The sequence below is a fragment of the Schistocerca gregaria genome, unplaced genomic scaffold, assembly GCF_023897955.1.
Source record: "Schistocerca gregaria isolate iqSchGreg1 unplaced genomic scaffold, iqSchGreg1.2 ptg000720l, whole genome shotgun sequence".
Classification (NCBI taxonomy): Eukaryota; Metazoa; Arthropoda; class Insecta; order Orthoptera; family Acrididae; genus Schistocerca; species Schistocerca gregaria.
Window position 1 is genome coordinate 251,220 of NW_026062097.1, and position 26,260 is coordinate 277,479.

General features: G+C 44.5%; 5 protein-coding genes across 7 annotated transcripts; 3 read left to right on the forward strand and 2 right to left on the reverse strand.

Moving 5' to 3' along the window:
* The first annotated feature begins 22 nt into the window (after positions 1-22).
* On the forward strand, positions 23-2,356 carry LOC126320414 (amidophosphoribosyltransferase-like). Its single transcript, XM_049993894.1, has 4 exons — positions 23-231; positions 388-532; positions 623-695; positions 918-2,356. The coding sequence occupies exons 1-4, from the start codon at positions 125-127 to the stop codon at positions 2,234-2,236; spliced, it is 1,644 nt and encodes a 547-aa protein (XP_049849851.1). The 5' UTR covers positions 23-124; the 3' UTR covers positions 2,237-2,356.
* Positions 2,357-2,804: 448 nt separating this feature from the next.
* Positions 2,805-6,923, forward strand: LOC126320469 (uncharacterized). 2 transcript variants are annotated; one of them, XM_049993966.1, is made up of 3 exons: positions 2,805-2,886; positions 2,993-3,070; positions 3,758-6,923. In XM_049993966.1, exon 3 carries the CDS (start codon positions 3,888-3,890, stop codon positions 6,861-6,863), a length of 2,976 nt encoding a protein of 991 aa, XP_049849923.1. In that variant the 5' UTR covers positions 2,805-2,886; positions 2,993-3,070; positions 3,758-3,887; the 3' UTR covers positions 6,864-6,923. The 2 variants fall into 2 exon arrangements, 1 of the variants encoding a protein (XP_049849923.1); XR_007558099.1 differs by lacking the exon at positions 2,805-2,886 and having other exon boundaries at positions 3,019-3,127.
* Positions 6,924-12,388: 5,465 nt separating this feature from the next.
* On the reverse strand, positions 12,389-15,562 carry LOC126320481 (hornerin-like). Its single transcript, XM_049993982.1, has 2 exons — positions 15,320-15,562; positions 12,389-14,844 (listed from the first exon to the last, which is right to left on the reverse strand). The coding sequence occupies exons 1-2, from the start codon at positions 15,414-15,416 to the stop codon at positions 12,389-12,391; spliced, it is 2,553 nt and encodes an 850-aa protein (XP_049849939.1). The 5' UTR covers positions 15,417-15,562.
* A 398-nt stretch (positions 15,563-15,960) lies between these two features.
* Positions 15,961-17,558, reverse strand: LOC126320393 (uncharacterized). 2 transcript variants are annotated; one of them, XM_049993853.1, is made up of 4 exons: positions 17,287-17,558; positions 17,117-17,216; positions 16,915-17,049; positions 15,961-16,567 (listed from the first exon to the last, which is right to left on the reverse strand). In XM_049993853.1, the coding sequence occupies exons 1-4, from the start codon at positions 17,422-17,424 to the stop codon at positions 16,203-16,205; spliced, it is 738 nt and encodes a 245-aa protein (XP_049849810.1). In that variant the 5' UTR covers positions 17,425-17,558; the 3' UTR covers positions 15,961-16,202. The 2 variants fall into 2 exon arrangements, with proteins under 2 accessions (XP_049849810.1, XP_049849811.1); XM_049993854.1 differs by having other exon boundaries at positions 15,962-16,567; positions 16,915-17,046; positions 17,287-17,519.
* A 2,125-nt stretch (positions 17,559-19,683) lies between these two features.
* On the forward strand, positions 19,684-21,755 carry LOC126320382 (uncharacterized). The gene is made up of 2 exons (XM_049993837.1): positions 19,684-19,915; positions 20,445-21,755. Exons 1-2 carry the CDS (start codon positions 19,691-19,693, stop codon positions 21,648-21,650), a joined length of 1,431 nt encoding a protein of 476 aa, XP_049849794.1. The 5' UTR covers positions 19,684-19,690; the 3' UTR covers positions 21,651-21,755.
* Positions 21,756-26,260: the final 4,505 nt, after the last annotated feature.

Here is a 26,260-nt window from a genome sequence, read left to right on the forward strand (position 1 = left end):
GCCTCTCTGTTGGTATACGCAAAAAATTATCCTTCCCTATTTCTCACTCCTTTTTTTTGCATACCCCTCTCTTAACCCTTTTATAAGAGACGTCCTTTAATAGGTGTCAGTTCTTTCCCAGCTCATGTCCATCGTTATCCATTGTTCCCATCAAGAAAAAAAAGGAGGGGGTGTCCGAGAGGAAACTGAATTTGTAGACGACAAGCCAAGAGAAGAATGTGGTGTTTTTGCGTATGTCTCTCAAACCTCTTGTTCTCTGCTGTATAGTACAATTTTTTTATACATGCTTCTCTGTTACTTTCTGTTTCTAACTTTGAAACTTTGAATACTCATGCTAGACTATACTACCTAACCTGTACTCCTAATCTCGTCCATTTTTTTTGTTAGTGTTTCTGCTCCAGAGATTAACGTTTCCAAGACTGCTTTTTTTGCCCTTTTTTCTTTGCAGCACAGAGGGCAAGACGGGGCTGGCATTGCGACTTCAGATGGGAAAAACATACACTCCCACAAAGATATTGGACTTGTATCACATGTACATACGGAAATATCAATCTCGTTTTTTTATAGGAGCGAAGGATCTCTATTTATAGAAAAAATTTTTCTAACCTGACCGTGAATTTAGATATTTAATAAATCTGTGCTTAAGAAATTACCTGGGAGTCTTGCGATAGGACATACGCGATATTCTACAACGGGTATGGGGGTGACTGTTCTTCCTCGCATTGTCTGCACTTCCATAACATTTTTTTGAGACGAGCTTATCAGTAGATGTTTTTTTCATCTGCAGCCTTGAGCTTTTTGTTTTTTGTTTATGACTGTAGCCCTAAAATAATGGAAGAATTATTGTAATTGTTTGGTGTCGCTGTTTTTTTCTGCGCTTAAAAAGTTTTTTTCTTGTTGCTTACAGTCTTTTCTAGGGGCTCTTGTATTGCAAAATGCTCAGCCATTTGTAATTGAAACCGTACATGGTCCAGTTGCACTTGCTCACAATGGACAGCTGTCTCGCGGCCAAATGCTACGTCGAGAGCTCATGGCCCGTGGTATAGGAATGTTCACAACAAGTGATAGTGAATGCATTATACAATTAATTGCAGAAAAGCCTGATCTAGAGGAGGCAGGAGAACCTAATTGGATTGCTCGAATCCAGAGTTTTATGGATAAAGTTGAAGGATCGTATTCATGCGTCATGTTAACAACCCACTCCGTTTTTGCTTGGAGGGATAGGCACGGTATTCGCCCTCTTTGCTTGGGGAAGCTCAGCTATTCTGTTTCTCAATCACAAGAATCGAAAAATCAACACTCCCTTCCGTTCAATCACGCTCATAATAACTCTACTTCTGCAGATACAAATCATACGCTCAAAACAGACCAAGTCTCAGGTTTTGATTCATGCACTAATGAAAGGTTTGGATGGGTGGTATCAAGTGAATCGTGCGCACTCAATACAATACATGCCCAATTCATACGCGATATTCTCCCAGGTGAGATTATTCAAATTGATCGAGATCGCCTCATCAGTACTCATTCGAAGTCCCCTCCACTACGTTTTTCACCATGCGTGTTTGAATACGTTTATTTCGCCCGCCCAGACTCAATCATGAATGGCCGTCTAATATACTCGGTTCGTCATAACTTAGGCAGACAATTAGCAATTGAAGGACCTGTTCCTTCTAACGCCGATATTGTGATCGGTATACCTGATTCGTCTACCCCTATAGCTATCGGATACGCCCAACAATCCGGTATCGCTTATATGGAGGGGCTTATAAAAAACCGATACATTGCACGCACATTTATACAACCAGATCCCAACATGCGCGTAGCAAGTGTATCACTCAAATATAACCCATTGGCAGCTAATCTGAAAGGTAAAGCTGTCATTCTCGTGGACGACTCCATCGTGCGTGGAACAACGTGTCAACAAATTGTGCAATTAGTGCGCAGCGCGGGCGCAAGGGAAGTTCATGTCCGTGTCGCGAGTCCGCCTATCAAATACCCGTGTTACATGGGTGTTGACATGAAGACTAAAAATGAGCTCATTGCCTCTAAATACAGTATTCCTGAAATTATCAAACATCTTCGTGTTGATTCACTGGGATATTTGTCACAAGAAGGAATGGAGCATGCCATATTAAACTCTGTAACTGAAAAACAAGAACAGTACAAAACCTTCGACGGCCACTTTTGCAGTGCCTGTTTCACAGGCGAGTACCCAGTTGAGGTAGAACCGTGGTAAAGATTAAAAAAACATCTGCGATAAAACACTCTAGTCTACACTTGAATCATGTGTTAAAAAATCAATCAACTTATCAAACGTGTGTATAGCTTGACTGTAATGTTCAAATCAGATTTTAAACCGTAGTTCTCGTGTATGTCGTTAATTTTCTTCTTTTTCAAGAAAATGGGTGTATTATGTGTTGTGTTATAATATTCTAACATCTCGTCAACTAAACGGCTTCTGTTTTAGTTCAAGAAACTATGACACAAAACTGAGAAGAATTTGATGTAAATGGATCATCTGATATGTTGGTATATCAAAAAAAAAAAATAAACGTGTTTTAAGTGTTTAGGTTATTGTCTTTAGTTACTTTTTAACATTCATAGAGAGTTTCCGGAAGAAAAGAGCAAAGGAAATAAGTCGAATTTGCGAGTAACGTCGACCATAACTGTCTGTCTTGTCAAACGATTTATCCTTTTTATGTGATCAAAACTTAAACAAAATTTTTATAATAATAATAATTACATCTACTTAATGAAAGTGTTATTTAAAAGCACATATTAAAAATTTTAAGCTGACACTATATATAGTCTCAGCTAGTAAAGCTGTTGTACTATTCGGTCGAGTTGGGTAAATAGACGTTTGGTTAAAAGACAATCATCAATAAAGTACGTGTTGAGAAATAGTGGTCAAGTATTGGGAGAACATAATTTTACAATGTTGATTAATTCAAATGATTACATAATTATTATTAATTAATTAATCAAATTTTAGTTTCCTTCATTTCTCTTTACTGAAGTATTATAGTTATCTCAATCAGGGGCGTGCTTATACTCATTTTAATTGTATCAGGTACGGCACATTATACCCCTTTTATTTGCTTACTAATAGGCGTTTTGTGTACAAGATGTATGTGAGGGTGTAATACATTATCAATCAATTGAAGTGAGTGATGCAAGAAACTTTACTTTGCTTAAAACCGACATTGTGAAAATTTGAGTATTTAATACAAACATTACAAAAGGTTGATTGTCTTATTTGATAATTGTTTTTACATGCAGCATTATTAACATTTGTATTTAAAAGTGTTGTTTTTTTAATTAAAGCGCTAAATAATGAAAATAATTTGAAAATTGCAGTGTGCGAATTTGTAACATTTGAATAAATAAAGCATGTAAATAATATAACAGTGTGTGACTGTATTAATGTTTTAGTTGTATTGGCGTAAAGTATCTCGTTAATATCGAAACGCTAACAAATAATAGAGCAAATGTACAAATATGATTACATCAGTATGAATTCCCGTATAAAAACTTTATAATAAATTATGTTATCTACAAAATTGATTGTCACATGTTTTTTTATTTTGTAGTATATATTGTATGACTTTTTTTCTTCATATTATCTAAGTTTAGTAATAAATTAATTATTAATGTATATTGACAAATAATATTCTGTACTGTTTTTACCATTTTGACAGTATATACTAACTCTAGTGCTGTTAATGATGTTAATAATTGACATTTTTAAACTGCAAAGGCTGGAGTGAACTTTAACAAGTAGTTGAAATTATTACTCGCATACATAAAATTGTAAATAAAACTGAAAATTATTAGCCTTCGATATACCATTTTAAAATTTGGGCGCGTATAAAGAGGCATTAATAAACATGCGCCAGCGCCAAGGAAAAGGTTACCTATACTTGGAAAGCGAGGAAAATGCGTTAGTGTTGTTTGCGTGGGCGCATCCAGAAATTGGGCCGCCAAATTCTACACTGTTATGGAAGTTTGCGGTGCTATTAGATCTTTGGTGGACGTATTTTGAATTTGAAAATGGCGGAAAGGTGCAATGGAGTCAAAGGTCTGGTGCAGCACTCACGGCGCATTGGAACAACCACCATTTTGATGTTGATCTAACTGCGTTGCCACTGTCGCACCAAAAATGGTATAATGCAATTGCGAATGATCCGGACGTGATCAGTTTGAGAAACTTGGCATCAAGTTCAAACAAATTTGAATTATTGCGTCCGATTGTTCAGTTGCACGAAGATCAGTTATATGGGCGAGTGTCGGCAACATACTATAGCAATCGGGCAGCGCAGGAACAATGGTTATCACAGATGGAGAACCTAGAGGATTATCAGGTGTTGAGAAAGGCTTTTTTGGCTATTCAGAGCAAGGTCAAGATGCAAGGGTTGGAGTCTCCGTTAGCGGCCAGGGCGCAGAGGGAAATGGCAAAGATACAAGAGATGAAGTTACAAATGGCGATGGGTTCAATGCTACACATGTCCTCATTTCAGTCTAGTAATTCCTGTTACCAGAGTGGTGGTACAACAAAGACGGGGGTCAATGGTAGTCAGAATAATTCAGATAGTGGGGGAGATCAAGACATGATGGATACACAGCAAGAGGAAGAAGACCAGGAGCTACGGTCATCGTCTACGGATGACATGCAATTTCCTCAGATGTCTAAGTTGGGGACGGCAGAGGGGACAGTAGAGGAGTCTGAAGCAAAACAAGTTGATGGAGGTGCGATGCCGATATCTGAAAGTGACGAAAAGGCCAGTGGCAAGATATTTTCGAATGGTTTGGCGGTAATAGGAGGGAAGTCAGGTGGCGAAAGAAATTTTGGAGATTTAGATGAATCAGAAAATATCGCAAAATCGGGATCTGAAGGCACGTCTTCGAGAGTGAAGTCAAATGAGGGTCTGCAAGCATCGGAATCCACGACTTCGTCTGAAAACATGGTATCGGAAAAAGCTAAGGAGAACGACGAATCGGGGAGCGGTACCAGTGCCAACCATCAAGATAAGGAAAATAGTCAGATGGGCGAGTATGGAGGAGGGGGAAGTAAGAGAGCTTCTAAAGGCAGTGAAAATGAGGCAACTTCGCATGAAGGTCGAAAGGAATCAAATTTATCAGGTACAATGAATGGGAGTGGTAGAGACAGGCACAGACCGCCTTCGTCGTCTGTACTCACGTCGTCTGTACGTCATATAATGAATAAAACCCTGAATCCTAGGGGACAGGGTGGAGTTTCTACCGTTCACGGCGATTCTCTGCTACCGGCGAAACAGGCAGCTGGTTGGAAGCAGCAAGAAGCGCCACAGCTTCGGGGTTCCGGCTATGGTTCAACTAAACAGAGCGAAATTTTGTTTCGCCAGCATACAACTGATGAGCTGGTCAATCACAAACTAAACACAGAGACGCGTGAGGTAGAAAAGATAATCAAGCAAATGAAAGGAGGAGGATTGATGTCTTCTTCGAGATCACAGAAGAATAAAAAGAAAAAGCCAATATCCTCAGTTTTAGGTGCAGTTCAAGAGTCTGGAGAGTATCCGGTGAAAGGTGAAGAACTAGAGGCGAATGCGGTGAAGCCTTCGAATTCTAACCAATTGAATAGCCTAAGCAATTTCGATTCTGGCCAACCTGTCACAAATTACGCTTCTCATTCTGCAGACACAAAAAATTCTGTACCTTCAAATCAAAACGCAATGTATGCTTCATCAAGTCTAGCTCGCCAAGCTCAGGCAGGTAATGGTCAGTCTGTGCCAAATTCTACTGAAAACGGCGTAAAAGGACCCGAAACACTTGCACCTTCTTCTATTAACGGCGCACAACTACTAGCTGGTCAAAGACAACGTCATCTATCCGACGCTTCTTCAAAAAACGACTTCTCATGCAGTGACGGTCACTATCCTATGCCTCCTTCGGCTGCCTTTCGTCCAGAATTTTATGGCAAACAGCTTTCTCCTGGCTGCGGCTCCATTCCGTTGCCTACAAAGGAAGGTAATTTCTATCCAAAGCAAATCTACATCAATAGTAATTCAAATATGTTTGACCCTTCGGTTCAAAACTTCAACTTTTATCCACCCTCTATTCTCCATGGCGCTGCTTTTCCTTCGCTCCCACTCTTTTTCCAAAACCACCCTAATTCGTCTCAGCAATACCTGCAGACTCTGCATCCCTCCGCCCAACCCAGTGCGCCACCTTCCAGCGACCACGCAAAAACTACAAAGCCTAATGGTAAAAAGCGCTCTATTCAAGCCTCTGTATACCCCTCCTCTTCATCCGTCTATACGTGTCCGCCCACAAAGCGTAACAACGACTCTACATATCCGGACAAGAACCCTCCCCCCCAAAACAACCAACAACGTCCAACGTCCCCCAACAACTCAAAAAAGCAGTCTTCAAATCCCAAATTCTTCCAACCGGCTCCTGGCCCTTCAGACAATGCTCATCCACCGGATCCTAATCACCTGCCCGTGCCCCCCCTCAACGATCCCTCTCCTCAGCACATACCCGTTCACCCCTCGTTCTCGTTCTTTCCTGCCTGGTCACCCAACCCAGCATATCTTCAAGATCCTTTTCAGAATCATCCCAATTCCAGTCAGGATTCATGTACACCAGGGTACTTTTCGATGTCTCGTATTGTTCCCCGCATCAACGATGAAGAGGTCAAACGATTACTCAATAATAGACAGTTCGTTAATATCGCTCGCATCACTGGCGAATTTTTCGATTCCCTTCCCCTCGACCGACAACGCTTACACCTGCTCTATTGCATGCTTCAGATTCCTTCAGACTCTGAGTTTGCATCCTTTTGCAGCATGTATGATCGAGTCACGCGCTTAATTAATTCATGAAAAGACTCGCTTCCTTGTAATTAGATGTATTGATTCCATATACGGAAAAATCTATTTTTATGTGCTGCCCCCCCTATGCAAGAAAAACAAATGATTCTCTATGACGCGCGCGGTACACAACGCCATCTGCCGGGTGATCTCTCTCTCACTGCCACATTCCGCCGTTGTGAGGAGGCGTCGTGGCGTTCAGGACTGACGCGTCCGCAGTTCGACAGGGGCCGCCGTCACCGCACACACTGTCTCCCTTCGTTCGCCCTGCGTTGCGAGGGATCATGGCATTGAGGGATTGAAAGTATGGCGAGCCTGTCTCGTTGGGAGAGGGCGTCCGTGGGTGAAGGGGAGAGAACTCTCAGTGTCATGTTATTTACACACAATAAATTTCTTGGACTTTACCTGTCAACAGCTTGTATTTTGGAGCAACTCGGTTTTGTGACCCGTTCTCACTATGCTGGCAGGTCCGCACGCGCACGCACGACAACTCTCATCTAGAAGGGACGTCATTTGACCTCCGTTGTTTGACGTGTGTGAAGTCACTGGCCCTTTTCGCTTCTGAGAAATACACTGCGGTTACTTTTTCGCGTCTGTCTCTCAAGGTTGAGAAGCGTGCATGTTCCCATAGTCAAACGCTTCTTTACTGCGAAAGCGCGCACACCATATGCAGCTTTAGTTGACGACCGCTTTTTTGTCCGGATCACCTGGTGGTGAGGAGTCGCGTGTGGTTCGGCGGCCAACGCGTCGTGGTGTACACGACATGGCACACTACGTCTCGCAGCTTTTGTGTGCCATTCGCGCACGTTCGAAAATAGCACTTTTCACCTGAGCACCTCTATCTGTAACCCTCCTCCTTCATCGGTGTTTCACATGCACGCACCGTCCCCATTTCGGCCCAGAGAGCTCACGAGACTGGGCGCGCACCGCCGTCTTCGGCCGCTTCACGGATGCGCTCTCGCGGGGCCTGCTTCTCTGAAGAGAGTGCCTTTTTTTTTTTTGCCGTCGGCGACCCCGCGCTCTATAGCCACCTCGACGCGAACTCCCAAAAAACAAACGAACGCCCGCCGCGACGTCCATCCCGCACGCGGCTCCCCCCGTCGCGTACCACCGGCGCACTCGCTAGAAACGGACCCACAAACGAAGCAACACCCGCACGCGTCCTGGCGCTTTTTTGTTTTATTCTTTGACGGCCCATTCCTCCAACTCTTCGTTCGTGTAAACCGTTTTGCTCCCAATCAGAAGCTGCTGGATCGGCTTCAGCGGCCAAAACTTGTATTTCGTCCTCCTCGACGTCTGAATAGGCGCCAAGATCTTCCCGAGGAGCAGCAGCTTCTCCTTCTGGACAACGGGCTTCTGCGTGTCCCTCTCGAAGTACCCGGGATCGTTGCCGCCCTTGAAGGTGAAGATCAGGTCCTTCAGGAAAACCGCCGGGGGGAGGATGAAGGGAGAGTTGACGTTCTCGCAGTGGCTTCGGAGCGCGGCAAAGTTGTTCGTGGGTAGCGCCAGCTGCTGCATGTCGATGAACCGCTTCCTCACCTTCTTGTCGACCTTCTTCCAGGTCTTCTTTAGGCGGGAAATGTAAATCTGAGAAAGCGCGGATATGTACACCAGGAACCCGTGGTAGTTCTGAAGCGTCAGCAGCTCGCTCGCCAACGTAATGAAGTACTGGAGGATTTGGACCCGACTCAGGAGACCCGAGGCCTCGAACAGGTACTTGGCAACACACGAACTGGTGCGATTGAAGTCTTGAGCTATCGGAGCGATGATGGGGACTTGGTCCGGATATTGCCCGTACCATATGAAGTCCTCTATGGGTATGCTGCACATCAGCCGGTGATCCAGCAGACACCTCTGCCGAGCGACCTCCAGCGGCTGGATGCTGAACAGGTCCAGCGGCTTGTCGAGCAACAGGCTCTCGATGGTCGACTCGTCCAAAGAGGGCGCCGGAAAAATGCTGCACTCCTGCTCCCTCTCCGAGGAGCCCTTCGAGTGGGGACTCGAACTGGCCGCGATCGAAGAGGGAGAAAAGGCCGACGTGGGGAGAAAGTTGGAAATAGGCCTCCCTCCACCGCGGTGAGGAGACGAACACGCGGACGACTCGGACGCCCTCTCCGCAGAATCCGTCGCCGAGCAAGGCGAGCGCGCACCGAACGCGCCGAACGGCGAGTCGGCACCCTGAGAACCGGCGGCCGAAGCCTTGAGCTGCTCCGCGACCAGACTCTCGACCACGTATTGGTCGTACTCCAGCGGAGACATCACTCGGTTGCAGCCGCGCGAAACTCTCTGCCGCGCAATAATCTTGATAAAATTGTGAGACAGCTGAAGGCAGCAAGGATCGTCCAACATCCGCTGGTACGCGTCCTCCTGGGACCTGTACACGAGCTGCGTCATCTGCTTGTCGAACGAGTGCCCGAACAGGTAAAGAATGTCCGCGAAAATGCCGAACATGACTTCCAAAACCAAGTCCGACCAGAAGTCCGTGTACTGAGTCCACATCCACTTCTTGAAAAAGTTGTGCAACATCATCTTGGAAATGTGACCCACCTTCACGTAACTCTTATCCGAAAGGGAATATCCAGGAATCGACAAAAGGGTCTTGGAAACCGACTGCCTCAACTCGCTCGAAGACGACCCCTCGTCGCTGAACCCCCCCCCACCCTGATCGGCCGCCGCTCTGGGCGGACGCTCCTCCTCGACGGCGCGCCGCTCGCACTGATGCCCAGCCGCACCGACCCCCCCCGGGGAAGTCGCCGGCGCCAGCACCATGTGGTCGGACGCAGACTTGCTCAGCACGGAAGGCGCGGCGGACGACGCAGGCTGCTGCTCCCTTTTCGAATCCAAATCGCCCGCTCCTGAAAGCAACGCACCGCTCGGCGGAGAACCAGTGAGCCCGGGCGACGACGCGAAACCACCTTCCGCGCCTCCCCTGCTCGCCGGCGTCGGCGGACTCGTCGTCGTCCGGTCCAGCGTCTTGCCCGTCCGGTGGCTCCTCTTCGACTTGTGTTGCGGCAACGGCGACTTCGCATCGTGCGGCGCCGCTCCCACCTTGCCCCCCCCATCTCCCGCCTTCCAGGACGAGCTCCGCTGACGCGTGCGACCCTCTCCCGACGAGCGCGACTCAACGTCCTCCGGCATCGGCGGAATGTCCGCCTCCACGTACATCACCTCCACGTAGGCCTCTATGAGGCGCATCAAGAAATACCTCGGAGACAGCAAGTTGCGATAGGCCAAAATCACCGCCTCACACACCTTCGTGTCGTGAATGTTGTTCAGCAGAAAATCGAAAAATATGTTGGCCTCCTGCTCCGTGCACTTGTTCTCCCATCGACTCTCGTTCCTGAAATCCGGAAAATCCTGGATGTTGTCCACATGGAAACCGTCCAAACCCAACAACTGGCCGTAGAAAATGCGAGACACCACCCTCGTCTGCTGCGTCGCCGCCAGAATTCGAACCACCTCCTCCTTGCTGTGCTCCATCGCGCTGCTCAAACGAACCGACGGCGGACGCGCTCGCCCCTCTCCCCGAGGCACCAACGGACCTTGGCCACCACTCGCGTTGCGCAGGTCCTGTCCCCCCCCCCCACAAATTCGGCGACCCCACCTCCAATGTCCTCGACTTCGGCGACGCGTGTTGGTGCTGCCTCTTCCCCTGGCGCCCAACGTACTTCCCAGTCCCCGCCTTCGGCGACGCCCCCGACTTCCCCGCCGCACTCGCCACCTTCCAAAAGTATATGTGCTTCTTCAAACCGGACATGTACCGCGCGCAGTACGCCTCCGTACTCGCTCTCCCGCCCGCTCCCTCCTTACTCTTCCCCCTGATGTACCTAGAAGGCTGCGTGAACATCTTGGGATCGTACTGCAGCGCCTCCAAAAACAAGCTCCTCATCACCTCCGTCGTCATCTCGCTCGAATAATTCCTGCTCTCCTTCATCGCGCGCATGAACCAACTCGCGTGCTTGTCAAAGTGATCGGACGCCCTCTCGAAAAACCTGCGGTCCGCCAAACCCGTGTAATCGAACCTGCCCTCCAAGTGCTCATCCGCCTCCAACCCGTACACGTCCTCCTCCAAAAAATCGAAGTTGCTCTTGTTCGGTATCAGGGCGTTCACCGAAATCGGCCTAATCTCCTCCACCTCCAACTCGCTGTCCTCTTCGTTCCCCCTCCTCGCCCCACTCATACGATACGCCCCTCTCATGTAAGACGGGTACTTCCTCAACCGCGACTCCGCCCCCTCTCTCTCCCTCTTTCCGGCATCCGCCTCGGATTTCGGCGCCGCGGACTTCGACCTCCCCGGCGCAACGCCAACCACCCACTTCACCTCACCCCTCCTCAGCCTGAGGCTGTACGTAACCCTCCTCCTCAGCTGCGGCTTCGGGCGAGGCGCCTCCTCGCCGTGTCCATCACTCTGCTGGGCATTCTCCCGATGACTCTTATGCGACTTCGCATTCCCACCCCCCTTGTGTCTCGCACCCACGCGCGGCGACTTGTACCTCCCCGATCCCCCCTCCTTCGAGCCCAGCGACGCCTTCTCCGCCGGCCGGCTCTCATCCAATCCCACCCCCGACTCCAAATTCACCTCACCCCCCTCCTTCTTCGCCACACGATCGACGACCGACTCCGCCAACACGGACTCCGCAACACTCTCCCCCGACCTCGCAGCCGCACCCTTGCCCAACTGAGCACCGAGGTTCGCCCCCTCGAGCCTCTTCGCCTTCAACTTCCTCCCCGGCTTCTCCACCCTCGACCCACTCGCCGCCAAACCCAAAACCGGCCTCCTCACGGACACCACGGCATCCAACAACTCCCCCACCCCCTCCGTATCCTCACCTCTAACCCCCTCCGTCGACTCCTCACCACGCACCGCCTCGCCCACGCCCCCCTCCGTATCGCGGCTCTCCCTTCCCGACTCCTCCGTCCACGCGGATCCGCTCGACGACTCAGACCTCGACTCTCTCGCGCCCCCACCTCCAACCCCCACCTCGACCAACTCCGGAGACCTCTCCCCTCTCTTCTTCACCTCCGCACCTGCTCTCGAAAACTCGAGACCCCCGGGCGGCCCCGAACGCGCGCTCCCCAACTCGCCACCACCATCAGCTCTCTTACCCCCCCTCACGCCACCAGAGCCGGTAGACGCTCCATCCGAACCATGCCTCCTCGCCAAGCGCTCCGTAACGTTCATACCGGCACCACCGTCCCTCATCCCACCATCCCTCTCTACCCCATAACGACTGGTCTCGAGAAAACTCCTCCACTTGTCCTCGCTGAATATCTGGCTAATTCTAGTATGCTCCAAAAGCTCCGAAAAACGATTCAAATTGTTTATGCCCGTCGCCACGTCTCTACTCATCTCCAAAATCTGGTTAATCGGTGCATCGCCCACCATCTCCCGCAAAAAATCATCCGCCTCTGTAACCACCTCATCCAGCTCGTGCTCGTCCGAAGAAAGATCAAGACTCTCTTCAGACTGACCGCCGTTCGCGTACTCCTCGCCCACACCCTCACCCTTCTCACCCGCTTCCCCCATCAACCCCTCTTCAACTCCACCCAGCGCCGCGTCCAGCTGCTCTCTCTCGCCTCGATCGCTCACCACGACACTCCCCCCCCCCCGTCGCCCCGCTGTCCTCCAAAACCGACTCAACCTCCTTCTTCACCTCAGGACCCGCGCCACTCGCCAAGCCGCGTATCATTTCTGCCACCTCGCCCTCTACCACCGACGCAAACAAACTACGCTCCTCCACATCTGCGCCACTCTCTTGACGCTCCACGCCACCTCCCAACTCAGCATCCGCGTCCTCCTCTCCATAGCGTTCGCCTTCTCCCAACACGCCAGCGGCGCCCTCTCCCTCAGCACCCACCAACTCAAACGCCCCCCCACTCGCCGCGCCGACCTCCCGCTCTCCAGCACCATCGCCTCCCTCGCTCGAAACGACCGGAACGCTCGCATCCGTCTCAGCCCCGGAACCAGTCGACGACGGCTCGACGGCTAATGCCAAACGGCCCGCCTCAACGTCTCTCAACTCCCTCTCTAAACGCACTTCGTCCAAACCAGTCGGACCCTGTTCGAAACCGCAACTCTCGGCACCGCTCGCCGCGCCAGACCCGCCTAGCCGACGGGCATCCGCAGCACCCGACAACCCAACAACAGGACGAACGTCGTTCTCGCCAGGTAAATCACGCGAGGCGCCCTTCGCACACGGTCCGACGAGGCTGTAGCCAAAATTTCTGGATCGGCCCCACTTCCCGCCATCTTGCATGCCTCTTGCCCCCCTCGGTACTCCAGCGCCCGGCGTCTTCCCAGTATCGGGAAAATGAGTCGTATATCTATGTCTGGCCGCGTCTGAACCACTCCCCTCCTCATTACCCGAGGCACCTCTGTAGAGCCTACTTTTACGGCCATGAACCACAACTGCTTGACTCCTTCGGGCCGCATTCACCGGCTCGTTGCGACCCGCGTCTGGAGGCTTCAAAAACACAGCCTGTAACTTGGCTAACTTCTCCGACTGCACCGGCGCCTTATTCTGCAAGTCCAGTCTATATGACCCACGCACATGGCTGTTGTGGTGCGCATTCACCAGACACAGAGGCGTCCTTTCACTTCCGTAAGCTATCATCTTCACCTGCCTATTGCCAATGCTCCTGACATCGATTCTGGTCTCCAATGCCGAGTGTGGCGCGGCATAACCAAAACCCCGGCCATCGGCAAAAGACCGAACAGATGCTCTATTGTTCCTCCTCCCAGACGCTATCCTGCTGTTTCTGCGAAAATCTTGCGATAAACCGTCCGTCCGCTGTTCGATTGGCGCGGGCCTTGGTTCCTTGACCTCCTTCGACCGCCCTCCAAAGCCCTCTCCCCCCTCGCCGCGTCGCCCATTGTCGAACTCACCATCACGCGTTTCACTACCGCACCCGCCATTCTCGGAACCAGCACCCCCTAGCGCCGAACCGCGTTTATCACCAAGCCCTCCATCAAATCTGTCGCCGACCTCAGATTTGTCATTATCGGGCCCGCCCTCAGAACTATTATCGGATCTATTGGAACCGTCGCCGTCCTGGTCCTTGTCGGACGTCGCTGACTCGTCGCCGTTAGGGTCGCCGTTGCGTTTGTCAGACTCTCTTTTGCCAGGGTTGCCATTGTGCTTACCAGATTCGTCTCTGTTAGGATCGTTGTTGGGTTTACCAGCTCCGCCGTCTTTGCTAGGGCCGCTGCCAGATCCACCAGATTCGCCTCTGTCGGCGCCGGCATCAGGAGGTGCATTAGAACCATTGCTGTCAGACCTGTCAGACCTGTCAGACCCATCAGACCCACCGTCGTTAGACCTACCGTCGTTAGACCCACCGTCGTCAGACCCACCGTCGTCAGACCCACCGTCGTCAGACCCACTGGGACCACTGCCATCATCAGACCCATCGCCACCACCGCTCGGCCCTTCGCTAGGCACGTCCTTGTTCGACCCGCCACCTGCTCTGTCGCCAGACCACCCGCCAGGCCTATCGCTGACAGACCTGTTAACAGGCAGCGCATTGGTATCAGGCCTATTCGTGAGTCTGTTGCTGTCTAGCCCACAACTATCATCCCACGCGCAATCTTCGACGAACGAACTACACCTAGGCTCATACACAGACTCACTAGGATCGCTGCTACACTCTTTGATGCTGGCTTCATCGTATCTCTTTGCAACTCTGCTGCTAATGCGCCGCTCACTGGCTTCTGACTCCAGCCACTCAGACTTTTCATTGTGCGGACCAATTGCCCCATCACTGCACCGACTCCTCAACTCAACGGGCTCGCCAAATTCGTCCGCTACACTCTTCTCCTTTTGAACGACGGCCAAATCCAAAGACACGCGCTGAACCGAAGTTAGAATCAAGCAAACCCGCTGATCAGAACCCATATCGTGCAAGACGACATTCCGGCCATCCATATGCATGTGTGAACAAGGAAAACCGCAAGGAAACACTGAGCTACGGTCATATCTATATAAAGGATAGTCTAAGAAAACTGAGGTTACAAATATAGCCCAGAACATAGCGCGCCGCGCAGATCACAACCCGCTACAATGGCCACAGAAGCCACCCGTTCAAATGCATCAAGGTGCGGGAATTGGAAAGAACAGAGACAAAAAACAGCCAAATATCTTGCTACCCCCGTTTCAAGCAACAAACCGCAATCATCTGCCACCCCGTCTCGAGCAACAAACCGCGAGTATCATAATTCCAGCTCGGACGGACAGAATCTAACGCACAAACATCGCGGGCACAATTTCCAAATACTAAACCATTCCTATCTTTTTCATATTTTTGGACCACGTGTTCGAACAGCAAAACAACACCCACGACACCAACAAAACAACAACAGTGTAACCGAAACACCGATGGTAGTACAAGTACACCCCCAAACAGCAAATTGACAACAATACACACTGCAAAACAAGTTATTCTTAGCTACCGAAATTCATCACACATACCAAAGCTCTCTCTTAAAACGCCCACATTCACCCAGCCTGGTAGTTGGTAGATACATGTCCGCAAACCGTTAGCAACTAAGCCCAATGAAGATTTCATTGTAACTATCTACTATAATGTTTTGCTCTTCTTGTCATCATAATCTATTGAGTTAGGATGCTTGCTGATTTTTGCTCGCAATTTTAAACGCGGATACCTATGTATCTAAGTATATATATATATATATAGTGAAAATATTGCAAGGCTATCCTCGAGGTAGGTAAAATTATCAGTAACAGTCCTTCTCAACGACGTGCCCAACAAGGGCTTGCACCTATGTTTCAACGTACCAATACCAAAAAAACAATAGAGTACTACAGAGAAAAACACATTACATTAATTTTATTTTTCCAAATAAGGTAAAAAATTGGAATTTGTTTAGGCTGTGCACATTTATGCCTAAGCCGCATATGCTCTGTTCCAGTTCAATGAAAGCGAGTTTTGGTATTATTAGATGCCTGGTGCTAAATAAGGCTATTTTTGCTAATATCGAGCTATATTTCATTATTTGTGTACTATATATAGCATCAATATCCTTTAAACCCTACTTAACTACCAAAATTTAGTAGGCAAACAAACGGCCCCAAAGAAACACACTTTAACCTAGTTGCCCAATATTGGAGTCAAAACAACAACGGCATATGTGTTGAAAACATTTTTAGTATACATTTTGAATACGCTCTACGTGTACATGTGCTCTATAATGCAGTATAAAGTGGACGACCACTCAATCCATATAGAAGCTATCCGACAAAAGGAGATGATGATAGTTTAATACTTCTACAAACATACAATGTGTTTAGACACTACGCTTTTTAAGACCAGGGCTGGAAAATTTTTCTGTGGCTACGTTTTTTTATCTCTGATCCAGCGAGTCATACTCCATTTTGTGCCACTCATCACTGGTAAAGACCCGTGCAAGGCCAGCTCATCTGCTTTGTTCGTAGGCATAACGTTATAGAACAACAATGCGTCTCCTTTTTTAGGGTTGACCTTGATATCTGGTTTAGGAAACCAAGTCTCACCTCCTAACTCGACATCCGATAAGTACATGAGAACAGTCATAATACGTTGTCCACGTTCGACTTGCTTCAACAAGTCATTGTTGAACCAGTCCATATGCGGCTTGTATTCTTCCCCATTCCTGTAACGAAGTAAATAAAAGATTTCACCATTTTCTTCTGGAACTCCTGTCCATTCCTCAATACGTCCTATACAAATCACGTCGACAATGAGAAATTCACTAAGTCAATATCGACTAAATCACAACCATAGAGAAATTAACGTATAAACGTCATTTTCAATCAATACAAACAAGCGTTAAAGCATTCTCGTCAAATCACTATCGATGTCTCCGCCCTCAATATACACCTGTCACAACTTAGTTCAAAAATCACTCCTTATCGACTAAAGATACTAAATTTATTTAATCTGTTTTATGTATACACTTTATACAATCCATTAAGATTGTCGAAATGAGACTACTTTTGACACACAATGGTATCTACTGCAGGCTGTGTTATTGTGAAAAACCGAAATTTACAAACGTATCACGTACTTGCAATATTTTTAATCAGTGGGGCAGTTTTGTGATCAGACAAAAATGCGCCATAGCTTGTCCTTGCCGGATTTAGGACAGGTTTTCCATCGTTACCAAGTACCATAGATCTTTTCAGTGATTCTTTGTTACCTGCTAGTTAAAAAACACTCAGAGTTATATTAATTGAACAAAACATGCTCTATTTGAGAATTAGTCTTACCTATCTCAACAATCTGGTCGCATTCACTTTCATCTAAGAAATTGTGAAAATGAAATATTCTCGGTTTCCAACTAACTACTTCGACGTTCTGTGCAAGACTCTAAAAGAATGAAGACCATTCGTTAGTTTTCATCTGTTGAAAATGTTTTTTTTAAACACTTAACGCATACCCTTTGAGGTGATGTTAAAACTGTCAATGCAACGTCATCGACGCTTAGTTTTCCTAGTCTATAGAAAAACGATATTAATATTATTGCCGAAATGCTAAAGGCGGTGGCTGCGAAAGCTTGTTTAGAAATGCTTTTCATCTGTGAGAAGTAATAGACCAAATTCTAGCTGTAAAGTTTTTATAACGAACGAAATTATTATACATTTATTTTCAAAACTATAAAACCTACAAAACCTATATTGGGTTAAATCACATTAGCAGTTGAAACGCAATAATGATGCGATATTGCTTCTCTGAGGCGAGTGCATTATGCACATGACCATCTCTTCTAATTTAAGTATAATTCTGTACCTATTTTGGCAGTTTTTGAATTAAGCGTGAAAAGTGGTAAAGCCAATAAATCTGACGTTTTCGTCATCGACATGCGACCTCCGTCTTGTAATCTAACAGGCTGCCCACATGCCATACAAGGCTCAATTTTTTATTTTCTTATTTTTGAATTATTACGTAGGGAGAGATAATATTAGCTCTCAGCTAACGTTATATTACTTAGTTTAAGGCACGATACAGAACTAAAGAGATATACTATTCAATACCTCCTGATTAAGTCGGCCATACACCACCTCTCATGTGTAGTGTATTATCATGTTAGTCGCAGTGTTAAGCATCCGTAGTGGAATCTATAAAATAACAAAGACACGGTTCGATAGTGTGTTCATTATTTAACCGGATATAAAACTTCTGTCTAGAATAGCAATAATTAGATTATAGACATAAACAGGCGATAGTTGTCGTGTACATTAGCTACATGTTTAGTTTTGCGTGCGCATCGAACAGACAAATAGAGAAGTACATAGCCACGAGCTAGCAAAAGTCGGCAAGAGTAAAAGCTGAGTTAGCAGATTCATCATTGTGTCACGACCACCTCATTTGGCGTTTCACAGTTGTAGCATCGGCCATGTATAAGTGCAACAGGCTAATTGTCGCCAGGAGGACAATTCATTTGATTTATAATATCAACCTCACCATGGTTTTTTCATTCATATCATCTTATACTTAATTTTCACTTTATCTAGTCATCCGTATATGTAAAACTTATTAGTTTTCTAGGCCTTTCTATATTAGTTAAACTGTGATATTTTTGACTTCATATTTAGTTTTTTTGTACTAGATTAGGTTTTAACTCGGCGGCTGAGGATCGCTGAGACAGTTCAGACTGGATGGCACTACTACTTATCACAGGCTTCGGTGATTTTTGGGGCATACACCAAGATTTCTGCTCCATTTATCAGCACCTCGATCTAAGCTGTGCACATGGCGCATAGCTAAAATCATGGTTTCTGAACTAACTCTCTCAACCTCTGTGTATACCATATGGCGCCTGAGAAATTTTCGTGCTTCGGTCAGTGTAACTGTCCACGGCAAAGCCTATAGTCTGCTGGACAAAAACCGATTTCGAATTTACTAAATTCTATATCTGGAAAAAGCAATGGTGTATTATCGAAACAACTGACCCCACATTTTACGATGTCTATTTTAGTTGCTGTACATCTGCTCTTCAGCCTTCTTGAATAGAATTTTGAGTTGGATAATTCGTTGTTTACTGATTGGGTAACACGTTACCTTTCCAACATGAGTCAAAAACTTATCCCCGCTGCGTTCATCTACAGGGGTTTTTCTATATACATTAAAATTCACTAGCATGATATATAAACATGAGAAGACTCCTCGAGGTCTGCGTCTCCAGATTTTCAACCTGTTACTTTGAACCACTTCGTATACCATCATACCTCAGTTAGACACAAGCATGACGACACAATTCGAGATATCCCTACAGGATACGTAACGCTTTCACACAACCTTTCAGAATATTTTTATCTTAATCAGGCAGTGATTTATGTGAGAAGCGTACGATGTTGTGTAAACAAAAGTTATTGTATACGCCGTGGCTTTGCTATCAGCCCGAGGAAAAGTATTATACTCTAACTGGGCATTGACTCCAAATCTATTAGAAGCCCGCTAGAAAAATGTGTTTTTTAAGATGGATGTAAAATGTGTCTATAAAAGTATTGAGTGTGCATTGAATAGTGTATACATAAATACAGCACACAAACAAGTGCACTTGACAAAGACAATTTTTACAACAGAGCTTGGAAGCAGCGCTAAACTTTTGTAAAAATTTACACTTCAGCTAACTATTCGGATAGAATGAAAGGATGATTTACATAGACACAGAATGGAACCAAAATGAATCAGAGTTAATAAGGTTTCAGAGCAAATTTGCGTTGTATATCTGTGTATGGGATTTATTGAGACGTGTATCTATTGTAAGAGTAAAATTATTTTGCCTCTATGAAAAAAATATTTAAACATAATGGTGTTTTTTACCACCATTAATTCCCCTGATGGAAGCCATCTTTGGTGTATGTTCAGATGGAACTATCCTAGAAGTGGATCTTCAATCTGGACAAATTCTAAAGACGGTGTCACTCTTCCAAGGGCAATATTGTCTTGATCAAAACCTTGTTGGTCTCTGGAATGCTGAGGCTAAGACTACCTATGATCCTTTAAGTTGGATCATTATTCAAAACCGAAGTTCGTCCAGAGCTGCATGCTGGGCCTGCCACGAAGTATGTAAAGCAAGATTGATTACTATCTTTGTCTGTTCTTATGTACAAAAAAAGCTAAAGGCAAAGAAGTAAGATTGACAAAAAATGCAACAGCACTTCAGTCTGTGGATGCACTATTGTGTCATGTATGTATATTATTGAATGTGTCATCAAATATTCTGTCGTGTCCGTAAAGTGTAAGAATTGGTTTGAGATTGCGATTATGAGCGCACATGTGCGAAAAAAGTACAAAGGATTATGAGTACACAAGTGCTGCAAAGTTATGGATTTTTGGAGTATAGTTTATGGATTTTAATTAGACATCTGGGAGGTATTTCCAAAATGCACTGACGAAGTGTTGCGATTTTTCAAAAAAACATTATTCGATATTGTATTATTGTTTTCAAAATTACACACTACGGTCCATATTAAATATATTGAGTATCTATCTGTCTATCTTTATTGATGTGTTCAAAGTTTTTATATTGACTTGAAAAAATTTTTACCATGCTATTTGTCATTTGATGCTACAAATATGTAAAAATTACAGAAAAACACTTTTCAAATTCATACAGCTGCTAGCAGTTTTGGAAACACTAGAGAAATTTCCAGCATTTGCATATCTCCATGCGGGCGCTGGCTTTTTCGTGGCTTGCAAAATGGTTCTATCTTAATTACTGAACTTTCGGTTGACTTGGCGTTATCTCATGCACCTAAATTGACATCAGACTTCTCTGCTTTGTCCGAACCGTCTCATACACAATGGAAGCATCACCTATGTACTGACATACATTTAGGTGCTGTCACTTGCATAAGTTTTAATCATTTTGGCTGGGTTGCTACAGGCGGTGAGGATCAAGTGATTCAAGTTGCACATATATCTAGCCTTCTATCTTCATCGAAAAACCCTTCAACTTTGCCTTCGGTAAAAATACATGAACACACTCTTCCTATCACAGGTGTCTGGCTAACAGATGATAATCAGATTTATAGCATCAGTCGAGATCAGTCGCTCAAATTTAGTGATGTTTCTACACAAGCATGCTTTGCTTCTATTACATTTCCTAGTGCACTACTTTGCATGGCAATTTCAAAGATGGAGCAGTTCGTTTATGTTGGGGCGCAGAATGGATACATATACAAGCAGGCACTTTGGAGAATGACTGATGTTCAGTCAAGCAACACTTCCTCTCTTTGGACAAAAGACTTTCAAGATTCTTGGAGCGGCGGTCATACATATGATCAATCCTCGAATAATGTATACAAGGAACACACTAAGCCCGTTATTTGCCTAGAGTTGTCCTATGACGGTTCAAAACTAATCTCTTCTTCTCTAGACGGCCAGCTTTTAATTTGGGATGAACGCACTTGTCGCACAATCATCAAAATCCAATCACCAAGTAGTGGACCGCTCGTTTGGATAAGACTGATAATTAGGTTAGCAGAAAATGTGCAAAGACCCAAGCAAAAAGAATCAAAAAAATCGAATCATAGCATTCCTCTTATACTGAAAAAAAATAGCCAACACGAAATTTTTATAGCACGTGGTGCATCGTTGATCAACCAATTTATAGACAACGTAGACAGCGATATCGCCAGTGATCAAAGTATACTTCGTACACTCACCTACTTGCCTAATAACTCAAAAATAGAAGAACTGGTCAAGGAAAACAACGAGCTAAGAGAAACCAATGAATATTGGAAAAAGGCAAGCAACAGAATGCTCAACATGTCGATCTCACAGTGTACAGAATAGAATGACTCCCTTAACGCGTACAATTTTTGATTATCTGACCTCAAACCGAAATGTACCCAGCAAAGTTCGTACAGAATTTGTTTATTAAACATATGATATTCGCTATCTCTATATCTTTTATGTGTTTGTCTACAAATCAAACAAGTAGGTCAGGACGTCGAACAACAGCAATTCTTTTTGCTGCAGGTGACATCCACCACTTTGAAATGATTTAATGTGCATGATGTAATCTCAGTTGATCTGTAAGTCAGAATAACATTCTTATCAAGAATTCAATCTCGTTACGTCATACAAGCTCGTAAATCTTTATGTGGACCTGCGACTATGCGAGATAAACTCTATTTATTCATACATCTAAGTTTCTGTCGCATATATTTATTCTAGGTTGTCTCAATTCTTTATTTTCGAATTGTTACACACGTATGATGCTTCCATATTTTTGGCCAGTTTGAAATAAACTCACAGGTAGCAATAGAATGATATTCTTATATAAATGCTGTAAAAATGAGAGAATACAAAACCTTGTAATTCAGGATGCGCAATATTCAATACCCATCAGACCGTGCTTTTTGTGATCTTTCTTCCTTTCTATGGAAAGGAACATAAGAAATTATGAGAAAATGTTTTGCATGAGGTGCATAGAGGGAAGGAATTGTGACATAAATTGTCGTCCGGTATGCTACAGAAACTAATGGAAAAGCTGTTTTAGGTATTACGGTACTCGAAATCAACAGAAAAATTTAAAGGATAGCATAGTACAAAATTTATAGCAGTGCTATCGAAATTATTTAGTAATTTAGAACTGATGCATGCTTGAAGGTTTTGATAAAAAAAGGAAAGTTAAAATTTGAGCTGCTGATTTAAAAACCATTAGAAGGTCCTCAATTTATCAAAATTGATTGTTTAAAATGGAATCAACCTTAAGAGAGCGAAAGATCAGCATGATTGAGGTATCGAAAAAATTTAGATACAGGTAGCAGCACATTCAACAAGAGAGAATAATGAATAACGTAAATTTTTTGTTGGTTATAAAAGCAAGTTTCTTTAACAGTGCTGCTACAAAGTATTCGTTAGACTGTAGGCTCTTAGCTGAAAACAAGTAGGTGCAAGTCTACTTTCCATCGGGAGTTACATCATTACAAAGGTCTTGCAAGAGATTCTGTAATTCGGTCAACTTAATTAATCGTTGAGAAGTATCGAAGACTAGATGCTAATAGGAATAATTGAAAGATCTTTCTATTCTTCTATAGACATTTCAAAAAAAAATATTCACTTTTCGGTCATTTAGAATGACTCTCTCGTCTCAGGAAGAAGAAAAATATGACCGACAATTACGGTATGATTCCACGTTTTTTTGATCAAAAATGCGTTTAATACTTAGAATTTAACTTTTTCTCACAATGCATGCTTTTTTGTCCATATAGCCTCTGGGGACGTCACGGTCAAAAAAAACTAGAAAGGGCCCATTTTTGTGCATTGGGTACGGGTCCAGATGTAACAGAGGCATTGAAAAATATAATTTTGCCCGGTACGTTTTTTCATGGTCGAATGTTCATGTTGATAGATTTTCTGTGTCGTGTATTTGAAGGAGAATGCTGCGTACTAACCACACAGAGGAAACAGGAATAAGACATTTTACTATAATCGACTCGAGTAAAGTCACCGCTCAGGATTTATCAAATAATTTTTTTGTAACAGAAAAATATATCGGAAATTCCAGAGCCTCTGCAATTTCCTGCCTCTTGTGTGAACTCAACAACGATGTTCTGACTGCAAATTGTATTGATAGGGTACGGCGTAAAAATGTTTTTTTCTCTTTGGATAGCGCACCGAAGTGACGACTTGCTGATTTATCTTTTTTGCATATGCCAAACAGGACCCAGTAGATCTGATTGAAAAAGAAGCTGATTTTGTTGCCCAGTATTCGTTTATCATTGCCTCTTACTTACCGGAATCAGCATTACTAAAACTAGCTGATTCGTGTTTAAAGCATCAAGTACCGCTTATCGTCATTAGGATATATGGCCTTATAGGGTTTCTCCGCCTTCAATTTCCCGAGCAAACAGTGATTGAATCGAAGCCAGAGTTTTTACTTCACGATTTGAGGCTTTCGGATCCGTTCCCAGAGCTGTTGGAATACGCGAACAAAGTCGAATTCTTGAAACTGAGTTCTACAGAGCATGCGCATATTCCATTTCCAGTGATACTGATACATGCTATGAAGAAATGGAGAGAAAAAAATAAAGCCTCAGAGAAGGCTCTACCGAGTACAAACGTAGAAAAGGCTGAGTACAAACAAATCATTTCGAATATGTCACACAAATTAAGTGAAGAAAACTTTTCTGAAGCTATTGCAAGTGCTCTGAACGCCTATATTGCATATAAGATCCCCGAAGAGGTGAAACTCATATTAGACAATCCTAAGGCGAAAATTTTAGACAGTCAGTCGAGTAACTTTTGGATTGTAGTATGGGCGATACGAAAGTTTGTAGAAAATGAGGGCCAAGGCAAGCTTCCGTTGCTAGGAACGATTCCAGATATGACGACTGAGACAGCCTCTTTTATTGAACTTCAGAAAATTTATTTGGAAAAGGCACAACGCGACTGTCTAGCTGTTGCAAAATACACAAACGAAGCACTCCAAAGTATTTCCAGAGAGCCTGATTCTATTTCCTTAAAGTACATAAGCTATATGTGTCGGAATTCAATGCATCTGAGAGTCATATGCTATCGTGCCATATCGGAGGAATACAGTTTGGAAGGTCTGAAGCGATTTTCGCAAATATTGAACACGTCTACAAATACCATTTGGTACTTTTTGACAAAAGCTGCCGACCATTTCCGGAACCTATACGGACATTTTCCTGGATCTGACTTGTCGAAGCCCGAGAGTGTTGACCTTCAGGCATTCAACGAGGTCATCGAGACGCTACAAAAGAAATACGGTATTACTGGAGACGCTATAGCTCCCGCCTACGTGAAGGAATTTCTTCGCTACGGAGGAAGTCAAATTCACAATATTGGTGCTATTCTTGGTGGTGTTTGCGCCCAAGAAATCATTAAAATCACCACTCAGCAGTGGATACCTTTGAACAATACATTTGTCTTTAATGGAATTACCAACACTTCATCTGTGTACGAAATTTAGCAAAATTTCAAACGGCATTGTAATTGGCCTTGATTCTATACCGCTAAAAGAAGTAAATTTCAAAAAGCAAATTGTAAATACGAGTATCAGAAAAAGGAGGTATTGTGCTTGACTCCAACTCGTTACGTCCTCGACGTACCAAAGAGAAGTAAACCGTCACGTTAGTTGAGAAATATTACACCAGGACATGTGTCGTCGACGGTCTACAATTTAAGACTACATATTGATACATTGCATAGCAGTTTGGTAAATTTAACTTTTGTCGATGATCAGGAAAATAACTCGAACAAAGACATGTTGAAAGGTATATTTTCTTTATATGTTGTTAATGCAATTCTTGACATAAATGACTGTTTTCATCTTAATACAATTTTATTTGCTATAACCTTCCATTTTGATGTCCTCACCTGTTGAATAATTTAAAAATTATTCAACGCGACCGATTCTAATACTTTTTTTCGGTATAAGTAACGAAATATCGGATTTTAAATTGCTAAAAAATTAGTTAAGCGTTTAGGCTGCTAATTATATAGGCAAGCGAGACATACAGGCTGAATAAAATTCCCTTCATTTAATTGCAAAGCTAGCATAAAAAGTTTGAGATAGGCTTTTTAGCTTTAAGCACGTCTGAGTACCTCTATATACGTGCAATATATCACAAAAAATACATCATAAACTATTGAGGCTGTTTGATTCTAAAAAAAAACTGCTGTAAATGGGCGATGAGTACAGCGATGTTATTAGAACAAAGCTTAACTTGAAAGGGAAAAAGTACGCAGAATCGAATGGCGCGGTACGGTTTTGAACGCTTGTTGCTTGTGTATTTAGGCTCCAGAGAAACATGAAGGTCATTTGTCTTGGGTAAACGTTATGGTTGAAGTAGAATTTTTGTCAAATTTGTAGAGTCTGATACTGCGATGCAATACAAGACGTGTCTTTAAAAAAATACAGGCCACAACCCGATGTGTGACGAGTAGTACCCCAATGCCAGATTCACGAGTCTTTAAATGATTTTGTTGCGTAAAACACATAAATGGCTAGTTGGTTGTTGTTTTTATTCAGGGTACAATTCATATCCACATGTTTCGATCTGCCACACTTTTTGCCTAGAATTTTTGTCTGTCTTTTTTATGAAGCACACAAGCTAAATATCCTTCGAACTCTTGCATGCTTGTCATTTTTTTGTCAGAAAGAAAAAAAGAATTCGCGATAGTATGTTGACTGGTGAAGATTCGAATAATTCATCTCTTAAAGATAATCCGTCTTTCGTAGAAAACAAAAATTCTTTATCGCCGTCCGCGGCTGCCTCGACTAAATTGAAAAAGACACCTGCTGAGCTGACTTACGAGATTAAAAGAAAGGCAGTTCAAGAGCAAGAAATTAGGAAATCGGCTTCTAAGTCTTATCGCAAAAGAATCGAAGAATACAACCAAGCTTTGGCAGCACTCAGTGAGCATCATGA